At 35.5% G+C, this 22,505-nt stretch overlaps 1 protein-coding gene across 1 annotated transcript; it reads right to left on the bottom strand.

The window, feature by feature from the left end:
* Positions 1-4,526: 4,526 nt before the first annotated feature.
* LOC132040095 (ATP synthase subunit gamma, mitochondrial) lies at positions 4,527-12,820 on the bottom strand. Its single transcript, XM_059430713.1, has 9 exons — positions 12,569-12,820; positions 8,450-8,493; positions 8,184-8,336; positions 6,675-6,788; positions 6,465-6,592; positions 5,818-5,940; positions 5,605-5,724; positions 5,255-5,376; positions 4,527-4,816 (listed from the first exon to the last, which is right to left on the bottom strand). Exons 1-9 carry the CDS (start codon positions 12,649-12,651, stop codon positions 4,747-4,749), a joined length of 957 nt encoding a protein of 318 aa, XP_059286696.1. The 5' UTR covers positions 12,652-12,820; the 3' UTR covers positions 4,527-4,746.
* Positions 12,821-22,505: the final 9,685 nt, after the last annotated feature.

Here is a 22,505-nt window from a genome sequence, read left to right as displayed (position 1 = left end):
GCTCCAACAACTACTCCACGTTAATAAGGACCTTCCAATTGGTTGAAATGCTAGAAGAAAATTATTTTTTTGATCAATTCACAACATCAAACTCGGCTAGCCATGGCCGAATATGGTCTCTCCAAGCTTCTCCAAGTTTCTTAAGTTGAAAATGATGAATAATTGTCTTGCTAGTCATCGATTATCTACATATATGATTCATACAAGTGGACACATGCCCCACTCATGGCTTGGATCAATCAAATTTGGCCAAGCCACGGGGGAGCCCACTCACTCCACACGGCCACTTGTGGCCTTGTTCATGAAATAATTAACTTTCCTTAATTAACTTTTAACCCCTAATCTTCCTTAATATTTCATACCAATAAACTTATAAGCAACTTGTGCCTTAAAACAAAATCGGAGGTTAAAAGTTTCTACCTCGTATCCCGAAATAGTCTTGTCCTTAACTTATCGCGGTTAGCTCGGAATATCCCAATGTACAAAATACGGGATATAACAAAATAGGGCATGTCACCAATAATGAGGTAGAAGTTATAGCAATATTGGAAGCTTTCAGATGGTGCAGAAGCAAACTAACTGATTCACAGTTTGTTCAAAAGATCTTATCTGAAGGGTGGAAACCCCCTTAGAGTCTAGCTAATTGGATTGTTGAGATTAAGGAGAATGGGAATGGAAAAGAAGTTAAGTTCACACATATTCTTAGAGAAGGCAATCAACTGGCCGATGATTTGGCTAACCTAGCACTAGATAGTGGAAATGCTGAATATGAATTTTATGGACATGGAGATTAAACTAAGGAAAATTGTAAACAATGATAAATCTTAGATACCATACATAAGGATTCACCTCACCTAGCAGGAATTATAACAACAACACAGTACAAGCTATTTATACAGGGGATAAGGGAGATTCGAGGAACAACAACACAGATTCAACACATAAAGTACACAAAACGAACAATCAGACAACAAAAGAAATGTGCAGGGCTTAGATCTTACCTTTTTCTTCAGATGAAGGTATGTCGAAGCTCAGATGATGAAGAAAAGCAAAGCAAAGCCATAGATCTTGGAAATGATGGCAAATTCCACTCATTCTGAACAAGAAAGCACGAGATAGAAGCTGAAAAGAATAAAAAATCAGAAGAGCAGAGTTTTGGAAACATATCTGAGCTTAATGGAGGCCAATCTTCAACTTTCAAAGCAGAGGAGGTGAGTCAGAACCTCGACGGGTATGTAAGAACACCGGACGAGGCTTTCATCATACTCGCGACGTCGGAAAGCCCATCGGAACGGCGGCAACTTTAGAGAGAAGCTAGAGCTAGAGAGAGAAAGGCAACTTAGGTCGAAATGAATGTCGACTGAGTTGCCTAATTCAGTCTTCCAAGTTTTTATCTCTTTTTTGCTTTTATTTGTTTTATTTTATTTTGTTTTTTAGACTTTGGAATGGGCCTTTTATTTGGGCCTATTCGGACGAGCTGCTTTTTTGCATTTATTTATTAATAAAAGCCCAATCGGGCAACAAAAAAAAAAAAAAAAAAAAAGTAATATGGGAAGGAGGGACTAACAACATTTGAATGAAACCAAAGAAAAATTGAAAAGAAACGATTACAGTATTCAATCGTCAAATAATCTTCTATTTTTCTTTTTTTGACGTGTAACTTGTAGAGTGGCTTGCAACATATCTTAAATCTGGCGCCAATTATAATCTGATTTGAGCAGTTCACACATAGTTTAGTTAGTTAATGTGATAGTAAATAATTTTATGTTTTTACTGTATAAGTAGGGGTAGTGACCATATAAAAAACTAAACCTAAAACGTGTGATATCTTAAGATTTTATATTTACACAAATTAGACGACTTAATTCAGATGAACCCAAGTAACTAAATCACTTTAATTTATTTTATTTTTTAAATGGGAAAAGGTGCAAATATACCCCTCAACTTTACGATTTAGAGCAGATATACTCCTCATTAAAAAAGTGGTGTATATATACCCTTGCTATGACAAAATGGTGCAAATATACCCTTTTTGCTGACGGAATTTTTTGTAAAAATCATTTAACTTTTTTCTAATTAAATAAAAAGTAACGTGACTTTAAAAAAAAAAAAAAAAAAAAAAAATCCTTCCCATTTTTTTAGTAGATGTATTTTTCTGGTGGGTCGGGTCTGATTCGTTTAAAAAAATGAGTAGACATATTTTTTTAAAGTCACGGAAATATTTTTTTAAACGAACCAGACATGACACACTAAAAAAAATTTACCATGTGGCTTTAGAAAAACATTTCTACTCAAAAAAAATGGGTAGACTTTTTTTTAAAGGCACATGACATTTTTTTTAATTAAAAAATAAACTAAATGATTTTTTTTTAAAAATCGTACAAAAATATATTCGCACCATTTTCAGAATAACGAAGGACATATACACTATTTTTTTAACGAGTGGTATATCAACTCTAAATCACAAAGTTGAGGGGCATATTTGCATCTTTTCCCTTAAAAAATGGATATAGTTAAGAATTGTTCACTACCAGTCGACAATTAGGGACTAATAGAGCAAGGATAAGGCAAGACAAATATGATGCGTGCTAAAAAGATAATGAGGGTATAAGAATAACAAAGTACGTTTTTGTTGGAGTGTGTTTGTTTTTGTACGTTGTTGTTGGAGTGTGTTTGTTTTTTGTACTTTGTGTTAAGTTAGTAAAGGATGCCATTTTCTGCTAGCTAGTTTTCTTCTCTTTTCCCCTCTCTGTCTCTGTCTGTCTGTCTCTCTCTCTCTCTCTCTCTCTCTCTCTATCTCTCTCTCTCTCCCCTGTTTTTATTCTATTGGTTTTTCTGATTTCTTCCAATTAGTTTCTTCTTTTTGGAAAGAATCATTGGGAATCCGTAATTGGTAAATGGAAGTTATACAACTGTTCATTCAAGTCATCTCCAAAAACCCAGAGCAAAACTCAATCCCTTAAAAGAGGTGAACAAAAGGTCTACTATGCATTGAACTATGCGTCATGTGTCCAAAAAGTCGGCTATGTCATCAACAGCTAAAATCTAATGAACCCAATGAAAAAGAAAGTCAAAAATAAACCAACCTCAGTGGAATCGACACCCATATGCAGAATACTAATAAGCTGGTTTTTTAATATTTATGTATTAAGAAAAGATTATTAAGCTATTGTGATTCCAATTCGAGGAAGTTCTCTATGTGAACACCCCAAATGAACTCCTAAAGGATTGGAACTTACGCCTAAGAGATGCCCGGAAGGTTGAGACTTTTGTCTCATGATTCTTGAACTCCCCACTAGTTCGCCTAGATGCATTTTTAGTACGCCTCATTCTGAGACTCACTGAGTTAACGCCTTTTGAAAACATTGATTTTAAATAACTGGAAGCACCTCCCAATTCCAAGTTAAACAGTTTATGAAATAGTATAGAATTTTAAGATTAAGAAGTCTATTTTCTTAAATTAAAATTAAGAGAAGACCGCTGTTCACCATATATTGAGTGCCCTCCTGCTAAAGAATGCAGGAACAATTTTCTCATCTTACCATGAAAAAGAAAATATTACAACAACAAACCCAATAATCCCACAAGTGGGGTCTAGAGAGGGTCTTGCATTCTAATGTTCACAACTTTACACCTCGAATACCACGGAAAACAAAATGTTACTGAGCTTAATTTATACTCAGTTCCTTTTCATTTGTAAACTAAGATTTTACGATCATTAAAAAATCATTTAATAGCAGCAATTATAAGAATTACTTGACTATATTACACTTACCTCTTCCTTAAATTAGTAATTACTCCTTCCGTCCCATAATAAGTGTCACCTTAGCCAAAAAAATTATCCCGTAATAAGTGTCACCTTAAAAAACCAAGACATACATTGGCTAACTTTTCAACTCTACTCTTAGATAAAAACTGACAAGTTAAAATAGCATCTAAATAATGATTGACAAAGCCACATAATAACTTGATATTATTGGATTCCCAATGTCAAAAAGATTACTACTCGTGCATGTTCTAATCAAGAGGAAAGAATAATTTATTTTTATCATATAAGGATAATTTAAGAACTTCACATTGCATTATTGATTTCTGAATATGCGTGGAATATCCTTCTTTCGTACCCAAGAGTAGCCCTATTTCTAATAGGAGCAATTCAAGCACTAATTAGTACTACTTCATATCTAAAAGGAAAGGAAGGAGAATAAGGGAAGGTGCCAAGTAGCTGATTGCACATTACTAAGGCAAGGAATAAGACGTCTGAGTGCCGATGTCTCCCTTACGAAATTGAAGATAAGTCTTTTGATTAGGGGAGTGACAACCAAGGTTTTTAAGAGAAATAGCCATAGAGGCTATAAAGAGGACGGAGGGAGTAGTTACCATCTGCCTTATTAGAATAGTAAGGGTGGAGTTGGAAAAAACATAATGTCTTCTTAATTTTCTAAAGTGAAACATTTTGGACGAATTTTTTTAGCTAAAGTGACAAATGAAAAGGATCAAAAGGGTAGCTGCTGATAGCAACGAGCTTGTCAAAATAACTTCCACAGCATAAATTCCTGATATGAACAGAAGGAAACATATAAAAATGGCTTGTCTGATGATTTCCACCCAGAAACAAAGTTAAGCAGGATATTATTAACGAATCAAATAAACAAAAAAAGGTTGTCACCACATGGTGTAAAAGAAGCCTAAACATTTTATCCTTTTTATTTCGTCACCATCAAGGAAAAAAAAGAGGCCATCCAACTAACCCTCCAGTGCTGATGCTCCTGATATGATCTCTATTAGTTCTGTAGTGATCGATGCTTGACGGGTTCTGGTTTTACAGGGAAAAATATATTAAGATTAGACACCAATTAGATTGACAGACAATAAAAAGATAGTACAAACATATGTTAAACTGAAAAAAAAGTAAATATTATTCCGTGTATATTATATGTCAATGGTTTCATGATCACTGTTATGTATAACAGTATAAGCGAGCAGGTTAAGAAACACCAGTACTGAATATCAGTAATGTAAGATGGTAAAAATGAGTTTGCAGCCACTAAGTTGATGACTGTATATTCATATGCATATGCGCCCTGGCAAGGTTACTGTGGAAAGTGTTATCTGTAAGAAACTATTGAAGGTGTTCAAGAAAAAGCTCGTGAAGGAAAAAAGGGCTGTGTTTCCGCGTTTTTATGTATCAGTGGTCTCTGTCGGATGCTGCAAGTGTGTGAGTGAAAGTAAGAAAGACGGGGAAGCGCGAAACCTGTTGTAAGTGAGAGTCAGACGATCAAGCATATCACCAGCATTTCTACTGGAGCTATCCATGGCAGACATTCTTGCTCCTTGCTCGCTTGTAGCATTCTCCAGCACTGCGTTGAACAAAACCTGGAAAAGACAATTTGGAATAGAAGTCATGATCATCTTTATCTTCTTGAAAGATATCATTCTATTAGCAGTGGCATTCACTCCAGTCATTGAACTCAATACGTCCATCACAAATAAAGATAGAGACTTATCTCCGATACTACCAAATCAGTACTAATGCTATGCGAAGTTGTGAAGATCAACTAAGAAATTGAAAAGTCGCCTCCATACTACGAAGACAAAACTTACACATGAAAACTGGAACTCAGTAAGATTCTGAAGAACTTCAGCCTTCGTCTCAGCGCCTTCAACCTCATAAGAGTCGAGGTCCCCAAGCTTTCCACTGGATTCAGCCTCTCTCTCCACAACCTATATTGCACCAAAAAAGACTTATTCCAAGAAACAGAAGAATTGACAACAAAAGGAAGCAGACAGAACAACAAATCAAATCAGCCTATCAACCTCTGGTGAAAGAACAGTAGACACTGTTGGCAAAAATGCGACTACTGACTGGAACTTGTTATAAATGATCCTCAATGCATCAAATTCCACATTCTTCAAGATGTCATCTGCAATGACAGAAACCTGCAAGACAGACATTGTCTAACTCAGTCAGAAGGAAAGAGTAGTAAAAATCAATATAACAAACAGTTCAGCTATTCTATAATTGCAGTGTCACTTCAATGACATCAAATGGTATTGTTATTAAACTTTCATCCTATTCATTGAAATTTTTGAAGTTGCAAAATTCAATGCTGCACAGTAATTAAATAAGAACTTATCATCAGCCAAAATTGCAACTTAGATTTACCAATTCGGACAATGGAAAAGAAAGGGGAGTGAAAATAGAGCTTTCGCCTGTTGCACCCTTACCATCTTTGAATGATGTACTTGACAGAAAGGTACAAAAAGCAGATGAAATACAAAATATTTATTGTTTCAGATAAGCAAAATCATGATATCAAAATAATTCCGTACAACTCATCCAAAACCCACGAGTTTGCATAGAGGTGGCCCCCAACTTCAAACATAGTTGGCAATGAGAAAGAAATGCAAAGCAGGCGTACGGCAAACTAGTTGTGTATATGCAAGATGTAGGATATCATAACCTGCGTGTAGTTAAGAGGATTTTTCTGCAACTCAGTCATGATCAGCTCAATGTCCTCCTTTGAATCTCGCAGCAACTGAGCCTTGGCCTTTTCCCCCAAGACAACATATTTATTTTCCTTTTCAGGACCTACCAAATACATATTAATCAACCATTATACCAAATTTACACAGGCGAAAGATAAGTTCCACGCTAACAATCTTGTGTTTACCAGAATTTAGCTTATGAAGAGCCCTGCTAATCTTGACAGATGTAGAATTAATTCCACCGCAAAGACCTTTGTCCGAAGAGACGGTAATGATAACATTCCTTTTCACATCAACACCTGAAGCAACAACTATTAGAACTGCTACCTGACGTTCTGAATAATTACGGAATGCAACACTAAAGATTAACATCAAATCCCCTAAAAGCTAAGATCTGACCAAAAAACAAAGAAAAAGTCTAGCTATATTAACAGGATCAACTTTGAAAACGGTAAAAAGTACAATTCAAATTGTTATATCTATTTTCGAGAATCATTATCCACAAAATGTACAAACCCCTGCTGAAGATATTTGCATAATTGCCATGCATCAAAATAAAACATATTACAAAAACATTTAGCCCCACAATCAACATGAAATAACCGGCCAAATAAATAGTTATCTAGGGAGCGAAAGAGAGCATGTGAAATCCTATTAGTCACCTGGCGACCAAGTAAAGATCTACAACCTACTCTACTATCCTCCTAAAACAGGTCTTTTGTGCATATAATAAGGAGCCCACTTTTCTACTTAACTTCCAGTTCTCGTTTCACAATTCGAGGGGTATCTTAGCTGAAAAGAAAATGGACCTTAGGCCTAACTCAACACCAAAAGCTAACTCATGAGGGGAGAATTGTCCAACACCATATAAGAGAAGTACCCCCTTTAACCCACCGATGTGGGACTCCACACCCCTGCACGCCCAGGGCTGGACATCTGGAGCATGGACAATGTAAGGAGGGGGCCTAACATTGGGTAAACAATGAATTGGGATGGGCTTGGCTCTGATACCATGATAAGAAAATGGACTACTGCGTCCCTCTTACAAAGCAGAAATTCCTTCTTTTTGTTACTCTCAAACGATTGTCAAATTCATTAATTAGTTTCTCTTTGCCATCAAAAAAGTCAGTCCAGAGAACAATTCTAGATGAAAATCAAGAAAGAATTTCTGGTCATAAAACATAAAGACATGAATTGCTCAAGAAGTTCTTTCGGTTAAAACGCCAACTCAACCACAAAAGCTAGCTCGTGATGGAAGGACTGTCCAAGATCATATAAAGAGACCAAGTACCCCTTTAACCCTCCGATGTCGGACTCAAACACTAGCCAGTAATAATTTGGAGATAAACAATCACCAGGAACTTTATAATAACTTCATCCTCAAGACACTTAGCCTCTCCAAGTGAAAATGCACCTAATTAGAGCTAGTTTCACATCAATATCATTGTTCCTTGGATCCTAAAACAACTAAAACAAGAGAGTGAACACTATGTATATGTAGACCAATAACTGACTACAATTAGCTATACCAAATTCAGGAGTAAAGCTGAATTAAGCTTAAAGGGAGTGGCAGCAGATCATAGGATGCATGCAGACTCTATGGACTATGGAGTGATTAATATCTATCTCTTTCCCTCTTTCATTTTAACTACTCAGGTATATAGCTAGACGCCAAAAATCCAATTACAACGTACTGGGAGTGTCGCCAAGAAGTGCAGTAAATGGCTGCCATAGTCCGCGTGAATTTTCAGCTCTAGTTTGAATAGCTCTAAGCTTTGAAGCAGCAACCATCTTCATAGCCTTTGTAATCTTCTGGATATTTTTGACACTCTTCATCCGATTTCTGACTGCATAATGGCATTCCCAGTGTAAACGTAATGAAGTTAGAAGAGAAAATCAGGTAGAGGAGGTTAAAAGAACATAGATGTGATACACTAACAGATTTACAGTAGATTCTTACCAATTTGAGTTGAAATATACCGAACGCCTGATGAAACTGGTTCCCTGCATATAAATCTAGGTCATATAGAAGTAATAGATACAAGCATTTTTCCACCAAGGAAAATGGATGATATTTGGTTAAAATGAAGAGCATGATCATTCTATTATAGCTACATCTATAAATCATCTCCGTTGTCTTGATATAAAAACGCCACAGCAACATATTTCCCCAAACTAAGACATCTCGTATCCGATTACATATAAAACAGATATCGTTACTTCCCACTCTATCGGACAAAATTTAGATAAAAATTAGTTTTACACAGAAGAATTTGCAAGCCTCATAAACCTTTCACTTTCTATGATTGTCCTTATTTCAACTTTTGCTCCAACAACCTCATAACAATTTGTATCCGCGGCCTACCTAAATTATCGAACCTCCTCCCTTCTGCCCAAATGACCATATTCTTATATCTGAACCAGCAACATCCAGTCTCTTGCAACTCTTACATGATAAATATACAGCCAGCTTTACAGAAAATTTTAGTCCAGCAAATCTTATACAAGGTTACCAGCATAAACCATCATTGCCTTTTATCTATAAAAAAATTAAAAAAAAATGACAACCAACTAGCTCTACTTTTTTTCAATAGATAAGAGTAAGTTTCATTAAAACATCAGCAAAAAGGGGATGCTGGGGAAAAGAGCGGGACTATTAAAAGTTGTACAATGAGCTAAGAAAGTCAACAACGGCATCACCATCATTTACATTTAAAGCAGCGATGCTGCACTAAAGCCTAACAAAAACATACAGTTGTGCTAGAATTCAATTATAGAATATTTTTTGTTCTCAAAAAATCTGTTGCTCCTTCCCTTCCAGAGCCCATCAACCCAACTTGCTCTACTTATACAACTAGCAAAGTAAAATATTTACTAGCTACTTAAACCACGAAATGCAAATACTAACTGCTGAAGAGAACAGAGCAAGGGTGATCTGCCAAAGATTACAAAGCATTCTATGCTAATTTCCAAAACCAAATTACTTTTCCGACTACAAATTTATGTTCAGATAGCTGCTCATGCCAGTGAGAGAAGATATCAAATAGTAATCAACTCAGTCTTGGATTCTTTGCCAACATATGTGATGTCCTTATTTCCTATTCCAAGCAAGGTGGTTAAGGTTTTGGACACTCTAAGGAGGAATTTTCTATGGCAAGGAAACAATGAGGAAAAAAAGTTCCACTTGGTAAAGTGGGAAGTAGTTCAACAAAGCAGAATGCATGGAGGATTGGGGGTGAAGAATCTAAAATTACAGAACAAGAGCTTACTCATGAAGTGGTTATGGAGATATAATCAGGAAGATCAGGCACTATGGAAAGAGGTGATCCAACATAAGTATGGCCAAAATTGGAAATGGTGTACAAATGAGGTGACAAATACCTATGGTGTGGGGGTATGGAGGACCATTAGAGCTTTCTAGCTGGCTCCGAAGGCAAATGTTAAATACAAGGTGGGTAGGGATGGCAAGATTCTTTTCTGGAAGGAAAATTGGAGTGGACAGGGGACACTACAACTACTGTTTCCTGGCTTATTTTCTATAAGCACAAATCCAGATAGTACAATAGAGGAGATGTGGTCTCCCCAAGGCTGGAATTTAGTCTTCAGAAGACTTTTAAATGATTGGGAAATAGCATGGGTAGCAGCTAAGTTGCGCAGACTCTTCACTTTCATTGTCGTACCCGTGTCGGATTCTCCAAAAATGCACCACTTTTGGAGTGCCCGACACGCACCCGCCGATATTTTTGAAGAGTCCGAGCAACATAGGATAGTAGAACTATTGACAGTAATTGGTGGATTTCAAGGAACAAATTTTGAGCCAGATAAATTGACATGGAAGCATAATCAAGATGGACTGTTCTCTGTGAACAGATTGTACAACAAGGGTTTGACTGAAATAACAGGGAGGACACCAGGACCCTGGAAATCCATTTGGAAGAGTGTGGCACCAACTAAGGTGAAGTGTTTCACCTGGCTGGTAGCTTGGAGAGCCTGTTTGACTCATGAAGCACTGCAAAAATAGGAATAACATTGCTTCAAGATGCACATTATGCAAGGAGGCCTTATAGACAAACAATCACCCTTTCCTTCACTGTAAAATTACGGCACAAGTCTGGGCATTGTTCATTAACTTGGCAAAGGTGAACTAGACTATGCCTGAACACACTGCAGACCTTCTAAGCTGTTGGATAAGAAGGGGAAGGAGCAAGTGTCAGAAGATTTGGTGGAAAACAGTTCCTGCCTGCATTTGGTGGAACATTTGGAAGGAAAGAAACAACAGAATTTTTAAAGGCAGAGAAAGTTCATTGCAGAAGATCCAATGGAAGGTCATTACTTCATTAAGTTTTTGGTGTAAAGAACAATATGTAGAAGAGGAAGTTCAGTTAGTGGACTCTTTAGGATTATTTCTCTTTCAGTAAAGTGTAAATTTTTGGAGGTGGCTAACATACCCTTAATGCTGAGGAATAAAAGTTACCAGTTTATAAAAAATAAAAAAAAAATAAAAAAAAACATGTTTTCGAATGAAATCAGAAAGAAGTCCTATTGCTCCGCAAGGAAGCAAGAGATGACATGGTTTTTCAAATTTTCATACAAGAAATTTCAATGCCAAAGATGGCCTTTTAAGTGAGGCCTAATGATCAATCCAACCAAACAAAATATAAATAGAAGCACCGCAACTGAAATCCCTTAATTCCAATAACTAAAGAAATGGAAGAGGAAAATAATCAACCAACCAACATAAATCAACCTCAATCCCAAACTAGTTTGAACTCTGAGCCGATTATATTAATCCATTCCTCTCAATTCAGAGACATTTCATTCGGATACGAAATAATTTTTATATTATATAAATCATCTAGAATATCTATTCTAGCTTAACTCAGGCTCATTACATTCCACTACTAAAAGTATTTGTCTTTTAACAGAAATTAGGAGTTCTCAGAAAGTAAAACCAAGTATACGTTACGATTATCAATTGTCTTGATTACAAATTAGTTCAGTTTGACTATATAAATCTCATATATTCATTCTGCTCAATTCAGGCCCATTACATGACAAAACTAAATATGCTATTGTAAGTGGCGGAGTGACCTTGCTATCACTATTCACTGAGATTCAGCCCTTTGTCGCTCCAATTCGCTCAAAAATAATTTGTTATTTTAACACAATTACGAGCCTCTAAACAGAAGAAGTCTTTTATTAAAAAAACAAAATGAACAGGAAAAAACTGGACAAATCAAGGTCAATCGACTAGGCTACAATGCAAACTAGTCGGAATGGATCTACTATATAAATCCACTTATATTCATCCTGCTCTATTCCGGCCCATTTCATTCTGATACTATATGATTCGCCTTTTACCACACATTAGAAGCTATCTAACCAGAAAAATGTCTTGCAAAATCAATCAATCTTCAATGCAAAATTTATTATACAAATCCTCTATATCGATATGGATACTACGACTCCTCAGACCCAACTTGTGGATTGCACTGGGTAGTGGGTATGTCGTTGTTGTAGGAGCTTCTAAACTGAAGAAGTCTTTTTTATAAAATGAACCAGGAAAAAGTTCAACAAATCAATGTCAATCAACTAGGCTACAATTCAAACTAATCGGGATCGACTATATAAATCCACTTAAATTCATTCTGGCTCATTTCATTCCGATACTAAATGATTCATCTTTTACCACATTACAAGCTATCCAACCTGAAGAACATTTTGCAAAAAATAAAAAATGAAAGAAGAAAAAAATTTAATTAATCAGAGCTTCAATGAAAAACTAGTTGGACCATTATACATATCCTCTTTATGCATATCAACACCAAATAATTTGCTATAACACAATTAGGAGCCTCTAGAACGAAGAAGTCTTTTTTAAAAATAAATTAAAAAAAGAACGAGGAAACAATGCAAACTAGTGGGGAAGGATCGACTATATAAATCAACGCTTCAATGCAATACTTGTCGGGTCATCCTCTATACCCATATCGATACTAAATAATTTGTCTTTTTTAACATAAATAAAGAGTTCACTATAAAATAACAGATCAAACGGAGGTGTTGGACGGAAACATACTCTGAAGGAAGGATAGAAGAGCGGAGGATGTTGGGATTGACGGCAAAACGACTTCCTTCACGTCTCAATGCAGCCATTGCCATTCTGATCGGATCGCTTCTTCTTCTTCTTCTTCTTTCAGTCTAATTGTTGTTTCAGCTTCGCTAGGGTTTTTTCGACGTCGAGAAATGGCTGACAGACTCAAAGGGACTGTACATTTCTCAAGACTCAGTGTTTTAAGCAAAGCGACGCCGTAAAACTTTCCCTGAATAATCAATTCATTTATTTCTCATTTCCTATTTTAATGGTTACTGTATTTGTTTGATGTGTGTATTTCTTCTTTTTCGGGTCCAATTCTAAAACTTTTTAAAAAAAACACTTGAGTTAAATTTTTATTCTTTTTAGCGATATACAAGGCATTTGCCAAAATAATAATAGTGTTTCAAGTGTGTATTTCTTTTTCTTTCTTCGGAGATGCAACAGATATTATTCTAACAAAGTTTTTTTTTTCTTTGTCCAAGCACATTCAGTAAAAAGACTTGCTAGAACTCTATTTATTTTAGTCAATAATGTTTAATCAAAATAATGGAGTTCCAACTATGATTTTTTTTGTTTATTTCATAACTAGATACAACAATTATTTATAACTATTTATTTTAGTTGTGTAGTTTTTCTTTTTCTTGCGAAATCTATAAAACTATTTGCTACATAGCTCCCTTATTGTTAGACAATTAAAAATATATAGCCAAATTAATAAATCTTCAACTGTGTATTTGTTTATTTCATCTTTAGATTCATTACTATTTGCTTCAACAGTATATTTCTTTCAGGCAAAATCTATTAGAAACACTTAGGTGAAACTCCATTATGTTTACAGTTTTCCCAAATATGACAACTAGCCTAAATAATGAAATCTAAACATGTAATTTTTTTTATATTTGATACGAAAAAATGATCCAAAAAATTAATGAATTTAAACGGGTAAATAAATATTATAATATTAAAATATATCATGTTAAGAAAAAAAAATCACGAGCGAGCACATCACCATTCTTTGGCTGAGGTCGTCCAGGAAGTAAAGGCTAACAAATAGTCAAATATAACGGTAATTAGAATAATAATTTAGATGTATACTGAATGAAGAACATATTTGTAATGAAGTGTCCGAATAATTGAAGAATAATTATTTGTGACTACCATATGATCTTTCCCCCTTTGTATGGGGGCTGATTATTTGTAGGATGTTAGTTTTTTAAAATTAAAAAAAAAATGTTTTTATTACATAGGGGCTAGGGGAAGGGGAAATGAGGAGGGGATTACAATGTGGAATTCAAACCCTCACCAACAAGGTGAAAGTTTAGGTAGCTAACCAACTGAACTACTAGATCCCTACATAGGATGTTAGTTTCATTTATTAATCTGCCTTCAGACATTGTTTCACGATGCAAATCATGCCAATGTTGAAGTTGGTGAAGGCATGAGTTTATGTAATAGCTAATCAAACTTGTGCCAATTAGTTCTATTGTAGTTGCTAGAAAATGTATTTCTAGCACTCAATTCCCTGTAACATTTCAAGTTATTTAGTGTGAGAATCAAAAACTTGAGAAGAAAATTTAGGCACATTATGTTCGGCATTTGTGTAACTTCACCAAGGGAATTTAATCCCTCAAATTCATAGTCTATTTCTTTGAGAAATAATTGCTGAAGTTTGCCTTTACAAGTTGGAATAAAGGCATCTATATGATTTAGTTCCACCTCAGATGCTATTGCTTATTCTTGCTTCCTTTGTATTTTGATCACAATTCAGAGATTGCAGAGTAAACATCAAAATATTTCACGGTATCAAGAAAAGCAAACACAAAGTCTACAAGGAAAACATTTTTCTTCCAAAAGGGAAAAATGACTTTATTGACTTATCAGCGAAAGTATTTTCATTGGAAAAATCTTTAATTCTTACTTCATATATTTTGATCCAACTAACACCTAATCCATTAATATTAACTTATATTACTCAAAAATTTCATTGAAACACTTTCTTATTTGCTAATATTATTATTATTATTATTATTATTATTATTATTATAACCTTTAATATAAAGTTTTTCTAGAAAACATTTCACTCATCAACCTAACACAGCAACAAATTTTTTAAGAAAATGACTTTCATTGTACCAAATGCAATCTAAAAAGAACTAATTAAGGAGGAGCAACGGGAAATACTCTTTCGCAGAAGTTATACTATTAAAATCCAATATGGTCAAAGAGCTAGGACTACAAGCTAATATGGCAATTGCACGTAGAATTTTCACAAAAAGGCCATTAACTTGCAGAAAGCGATATGATAAGCAATAGCTCAATTAAGAGCAAGATTAGATTGACTAGGTCCAAATCATTGTGGAATCTAAAAAGAAGGAATAACTTCACTCATTATTTTTCATGGAAAGCTTAGAGAAAGCTCAATTCATCCGCATCATAAAGGAAATCATTCGTAGTCTAAAAAATTACAGATAAATATGCCTACTACTTCCGCCATTTCTTCACAAACTCGATCTCCTGTTTTTTCCGCTTAGCCCTTTCTTTCATCTCATGTGCATGTACTTCTTTGGCCAACATCTTGTTCTTCCATAGACAGAAACTTTACATACGTTTGCCTGACACGGTCCAATGTTCGCTTGTAAAAAAGAGTTCCCTCGCCAAATCATCGCTCACATCCACCTCTTCTTGCCCCTCCATGCTGACAACAAGCCTGTGAATCCAATGCAAATTATTGGGCCAACTGATATCTTTGAGCTTATCAAGCAAACCTTCCTTGTTGTATACAGCATTTTTTGAAGCAGTCAATTTTATAACTTTTTGGTCTTCTTCTTCTGATTCAGGCTCGGAATCCTCATGAATAGTAGTCCTTTCCTTGTTCAACATCATTTGTTCCACTCACCTTATAATAACGATAACCTTAGTGGACTGGAAGATTATAGTAGATATAAGTGATCACTCTCAGTCAGTTAATAACATTAAGAGTGTGTTGGTATGAAGGAAAATGTTTTCTTTGAAAACAAGTAAATTTCTTACTTATTTTCTAGTGTTTAGTAAGTAAGCAAAAAACATTATCCAAGAGCATTTATATGTAATCTAGCAAAACATTATGGAGGTGGGATGTGAAGGTTCGAGGGTGGCGGGGGTCGGGATGGTCAAGGGGTGGGGTTGGGGCTGTTGGGTGGGGGGGAGTAGACAATTAACTTGGTATATCACTTATCGAACTTGTTTTCCTTATTAAGGAAGTCGTGTTCTTTATTTTTAAGGAACTTGTTTTCCAAAACATTTTGAACAACCAAACATAGGAAAACTGGAAAACGTTCCATACCAAACACACCCTAACACACTGTTTGGATCATTGTTATCCAATGCAGAAGAAGATATGGCATCACTGAGAAAGAAAGAGGAAAAGCACTAAGTCCAACTTCAAGGATAGTTGCTTAAGCAAATTAGTAAAAGAAACCCAACAAAACCATTTCTAAGATTGATGTACAATATAGAGACCATGAATATATGAAGTCTACCTATTAGTAAACAAAATCAAACAAGACTATTAGTGACCTTGATGTAAATCTAATTTCGCAAGCGAAACTGCTTGGCTGGTTCCTAAACTCAATTCTATGAGTTCTTACATAAGCAAGATATATATCCTACATCATGCATCACATTAATTTAAAGAAATATCACCATAAATGCCAGAAGATGTATATTGAAAATAATATAAGTGGAAACAAAAGTGAAATTTCATCATAGGCATCCAATTCTGACTGTTATCATCAGTAAAGGTTCAATCATCTCCAAAATATTCCATTTAACCTACGTATCTAGGTAAAACTTCTCGTCATCAAATATACAATGAGAGGCCACATCCTTAATTCATTAACATAAATGTCACGCCCCGAACCTGGGCCTGGACGTAAAACAACATCCGGTGACAGACTAAATGTGACCGAGCGAACCAACTGGCTGGCTGAATCAACATGTGGTATCATAACATACTGAATGCGAAAATATAAACTAACACATGCTGATCTACTGAAAGTTTGAATGATATAATAAAAATGCGGAAACACTGGTATAAGTCTGAAGCATAAACTGTAACCAACATGGCTTAACATAAAAGCCTATTATACTCTGACTGACTGCAACTATAGTCTATGAAGCCTTTAAAAAATACTGAAGCACTGATTGATTGCCGGGACAAGCCCCCCACCATACCTGACTGTCTGATAATATTGAAAATGACTGTAAAGAATGATAAGGCCCCGAAAGAACAGGAGCTCACCAATCAGCTGATACTGGAGATCCTAGTTGCAGATCCATCGTCATGTAAATCGTTATTTGCATCGTGAGATGTAGGCCCCAGGAAAAAATGACGTCATCATATTTGAATTGTACTGGTATGTAATGCAACTGAAAGAAAGAACTATAAATGGGATGCTTGGGAAAGGGCAGCCCAAACAACTAAACAAGTAATAAATGCTGAAATTGTAAAATGAAATGAACAAGAGAAGTTGAGTTATGAGTACTTCCCATTCTGCATCTGAATCCCCTGATTTCCTGTATTTATATGTGGGGCCTTGGCCCAATAATAAATGGACAAAACTATGGTCTTGGCCAAGTAAGTGCGGAAGTCTATGGCCTTGGCCAAGTATACGTATACATGTGACTGTGCCCTTGGGAAAAAATACAAGAGTTTCCCTTGGGAAAAATACAAGGGTGGCCCTCGAGCAAAATGCAAGAGTTCAACATTCAACAATTATTATTAAAGAACTGAGATTCCTGGAATAATGAACTTTACTTAACCGAGACATGTTTTCTAGAACTGATTATGAGACCTGAAGCCTTAACTGTTTCTAAGTATATTGAGTTTCTAGACTGAGACTCATGGATATAAAACATGAGTCCATGCTGATTACGTATTGAGTTCACGACATTCTGAATGACAATCATGAACGAATTACTAAACTATATTCTCAAAATATAGAAGTTCTGAACTTTTCATGAACTAGGGCAAAATCTATATTTCTGATGTAATTCGTAGTAATCATGAAGAACGAGGTGTGGGGAAGATTAGTAACATTCCCACACGTAGAGAGTTAGCCTTACATACCTTAATTGCTCTAAAACTTGAAGGAAAAGTCTGAACTTTTGAAGAAGAACCCCAAGAATCTGAACTTAAAACCTTGAGAAGAGTTTTCTTGAAACCCCTAAGATTGTAGTGTAGAATCTTGTTAAGAATCTGTTTACAAGTGTTAGAATTACTTAGAAATACATGGGAGAGACTTACCTTAATGCGGGAAGATGAGGAAAGGGGAGAGAAATCATGCTAGGGCTTGGAGAATTGAAAAATGGAATAAAATTTCAGAAAAATGTGCTTTTAATGACCTCGAGGCTGTCTGCATTAGCGTCGGCGTTAGCATCTGCGCCGCAGATAGCCTTCTGTGGTCGCAAATGCTAAGCGTATCGAAAATAGAATGCTGAAAACTTCGGGACATAAATTTTGGCCCAAATTCATTGGGAAATGCGTCGCAGATGGCCATCTGGAACGCATTTCGCGTTCTGCCTCACAAACACTTGTCTGGCGGATTGCTCTGCGACCCTTTTAGTAAAACGGCCATAACATTTTGTACGGATGTCCGTTTGACCTCCATAATATACCGTTGGAAAGGTATTTCAAAGATCTATAATTTTCTCTAAGTAGGTATTCCTAAATGCCCAATACATAAGGAGGTTATTCTAGATTGAAGTGAGGCCTTGTGCAAGCTCACTTGCAAACATGCTTCGTAGAGTAGCTTCTGACTTTGCTTTGTCCTAAGCTTATTCTTATGACTTGATTAGGTTTCAACACACTTCCTACATCTCTCATCTTGGTGCCATTATATCACCATATTATGGGTCAATCCTTAGCCCAAATGTACAGGATGTTACAATAAAAACATTTACAACTTTATAATTCACAGAATATAGGTGATTCAAATTGACATATATAGTACAATTCATAGTGTAACACTCCATAAATCTGGATTAGGTGTGAATGTATTAAATGAGTGTTAAAGTGACATTTTAGCCATGTGAAGTCCCATTGGGATGAGTTTTGCTGGAAATAGTTGTTTTGGAATCAAGACGGAGAGTGAGGTGCATAAGATTCAATAGAATCGACTAAGTTTATGAAAGATCTGTCTTCCAGCTTGATTTCATGAAAATCTATTAGGAATTTGAGAAATCTTAAAACATGAATTTATAGCCCTTTGAAATACCTTTCCAACAATATATTGTGAAGCCCGAACGAATCTCTGTGCAAAAGGTTATATGCGTTTTACTAGGCAATGTGTAGTCTGCACGAAGAACCGTCAGGTGCGCGATCGCGCACTCGAGGCAGTGTCACTGCCCTTTTTGCATGATCAGCTGTGCGGTTAGGCCTTCAGCTGCGTGGACGCGTACCGGGAAAGTTTTTTTAAAAGCCCTACTTCGTTCCCTACATGCCAAACACGAAAATTTGCTCTAGAAATGGAAGCTCTCAAGAACCCAACTTCCTCCAAGGTCCCTCCATCATCCAAGGTAAGTTCTAATGATGATTCTAAGTTAATTTCAATTCTCCAACATTCTAAGTTAATTTCAATTCTCCAACACCTTATTAACATGGGTAAACCCTTCAAATCATTAGATATTTGATTGAGACATCATTGTTGAGCAAAGAAACCCTAGAACTCGAATTCAAGAGGATTGAACTTTAAAAAGGTAATGCTTCTACTCTCTAATCATTTGTAGTTGTGAATTGATGTGTTCTTGAGAGATTAGTAAATGAGTTTGATAAAGAGAACCATATGAACTATGGTAGGATTTTGGATTGTTGACTTAGGATTGTTGTTTATCTTATAGGTGATGAAGAGTGATATTGATTACATTTAAGTGAGATTGTAGAATCACCTAGAAATGATAGAATGGGAATTGAGTGAAAAAACACCATTAATAAAGGTTGTGAAGCTTTATGCCCCCCAAGAGTTTGATAAAATGCTTAGATGGTCAAAGCATGAGTATTATTGCTAATATTGAATCCTTTTGACTTGTATTTTTATAGACTAAGGTTGAAAGGGTTGAGAACATTGTTCAAAGGTCGGAACTAAGGTATGTGATGCTAACTGTCTACGTTTTGGAATGTTTATGATTCTCCCTACGTCTCATTCTTTATGACCATTACGAATTGCCTCAGAAAGTAATTATGCCTCAGTTCCATGAATAGTTGTAGAACTTCTATTCTTTAGATGACAAAGTTTCATAATTCGTTCAATATTCCATGAGCCTCAGTTATGACAAATCGGTTTATTATGAATACATGTCTCAGTCTAGTTCTATTTAGCATTCTAGTATCATGTAACTCAATATGATTCAATATTTCAAAGATCATGTATTGCAGTATGGTTCAGTTTCAGATTTTAAATCCCTGAATGTTGAACACCTGTATTTGGTAGTTTATGCTTTATGCATCTTTGGGCCTAAGGCCGTAGTTATGTATACGTATACTTGGGCCCGATGTTGACACCCAATTTTTTCCCTTCAAAAATTCAAATTAACTAGTTAAGCTTCTTGAAACGCAAACAGAGTAGAATAGCTATTCAGAACATCAAAAATACTTTCAAAACAAGTTTTGGTGATATTGTGCCATTTCATTTGGCAAAAATACACTAATATATATTATGTATATTTTACATATAATTTTAAGCATTAATTATGTCAATTTTATCAATTTGAAAATCAATTCACCCAAAAGGAAAGTGTCTTGTTTAAGTACGTATTTTAATCAACCTCTTTTGCAAATAAATATTTTACTTTGTTAAGTCAAGATGCTTAATTAGTTTATTGGATAGTAAAATTATCTCAATATTATTTTAATCTGTTTCAGTTAAGTGGGCTACTTAAAATAAGATTTGGTTACATTTTTGAACCAAAGAATATCTATTAGATTAAACGGTTAATCTTCTAAATCCTAAATTCAGCCCTTTTATATTTCATTTTTGGACCAATTCCAGCCCAAATTCACCAAAATACCCAGCCCACAACATTAATTCCCAGCCTAGTCCACCAAAGACAAAATTGCTAAAGACCCCGCCCACAAAGCTTTAAACCCCAATTCCCCTTTCACCTTTTCATATCACCTATTCACCAAATCATACAGAAAACCAAACGAACCTTAAGCCCTCTTTCCTCTGCCTGTGATTCCAACGTAAACTACAAAGACACGTTGGCCATTTTTGGCTAATTTCCAAGCAAACGTTCACCTCTAGCAGACGATGTCCGCCCAATTTAGGCATTTCATTTATGATCTTTGATCTCTCCTTCCTTGATGGCTAATTCCAACAACTCATTTCCTTTTTCCTTTTTTCTTTTCTCAAAGAATTTGAATTTTAAACTGAGGATTCAAACTTCCCTCAAGAATTGAATTGAATCTAGATTTGGACCGTCCCACCACCTATTGTTACTCAAACCCTAAGTTTTGGGGTTCTATAAATAGTACTCAATCCCACATTTCCAGAGACGTTTATACATCCCTACTTGGCAAAAAGACATTCTAAGTCTAAGCTTTAAGTTCCTTTGGTGTTTTAAAGTTCAAAATTTTAATATTTTTTGTTGTTGTTGTTCGAGTATCGATCTCGCCGTTGTTGGTGAAAGGCGATTGACTCAACCCTCGTCGCCCCCATTGCTATGCGACAAAAAGGTATCCTTCTCGTCATTATTGCATTTTTGTTTTTTCCTTAATTTATTTTTGTCCGTAGTATGATTTTATACTAGTTTGGGCCTAGCTTGCTGTGCTATTAGGTAGATTAGGCCATTAGGTTAGCAAATTTTCTTCTCGTCTTAATATTGCTCTTTCATTCTCAGTTCTGTATATTCCTAATTTAATGTGGATTATCTTGGTTTTAGTTTAGTTTGAGTTAGCTTTATTCCAGTCCTGTTTCACTCTAACATGTTGTTTGATTCTAGTTTTATGTTGCGTGTTAAGAACCTGCTAGAAATTTAGCATGATTGGTTTGCTTGTAAGTTTAGATGTTTAATTTCCTATTTAAACTTCAATATGTATGCCGAATACGCATTCTCACCTTTCTATATGATTTATTCTTGTCACTGGGTCCTTCCATAGTTGGAATAGAAATATGCTAATATCCCCTTTTTTTTGTTGGCTTCAAAAACAAGTTCTTGAATATCTTAGGCATATAAACATGTTGGCTCTGTTTGACTCGAGTATATGTGAGCTAGGATTTATTTTTAGTTTGAATGAGTTTTATCTTTTCAATTTTCTGTTGTGATTGTGAACCTAAGCCTTGATTTGTCTTAGTTCGTAAAAGCATACATGAGCATGACCTCGCCCTTATTTAGTGTTTTTTTTTTATAATTAAATATCAGCCTCTAAAAGGCCATTTTATTTATAAATGAAAAACAAAGTCCAAAGTATTGCAGAACAATAAATAAAGCAAAATAAAAAGCAAAAAGAAGTAAAAAAAAAGTAGAAAAATCCCAGTTGCCCTGTTCTTTTCTCAAGGTCTCCATCTTTCTCGCGAGTTCTGCCCGTGTCTCCTATCTTTGAACAGGTAACTCAAGTATGAATGCTCCTTCTTCTTGCATATTTGTCCTGTCTTGTGCTGAGCTCACCGGTTTTGAGTCTTCCATGGTTGCACAGGTGCATTTACGGATCTCTAATGGTTGCTTTGGAGTCCATATCCGTCATTTCATCATAAAACAAGATGAATAGTCGATTGAGCCCCAATTATTTGCTAACAAACGGTATTTCTTCTCTCTCTTTCGATTTCAGCCTGTACATGGTGGTGTACTGATTCTTGACCTATTGTTGTGGCATGTAAATGACCTTGATTTGATGTTATCTGCCTCTACTATTGAAACTTAATTTGTGTGTACTGCTCTAATCCTA

Source organism: Lycium ferocissimum, chromosome 12 (assembly GCF_029784015.1).
Source record: "Lycium ferocissimum isolate CSIRO_LF1 chromosome 12, AGI_CSIRO_Lferr_CH_V1, whole genome shotgun sequence".
NCBI classification, from domain to species: domain Eukaryota; kingdom Viridiplantae; phylum Streptophyta; class Magnoliopsida; order Solanales; family Solanaceae; genus Lycium; species Lycium ferocissimum.
Note: the sequence above shows the minus strand (reverse complement) of the source record. Positions and strands in the feature narration are given on the sequence as shown.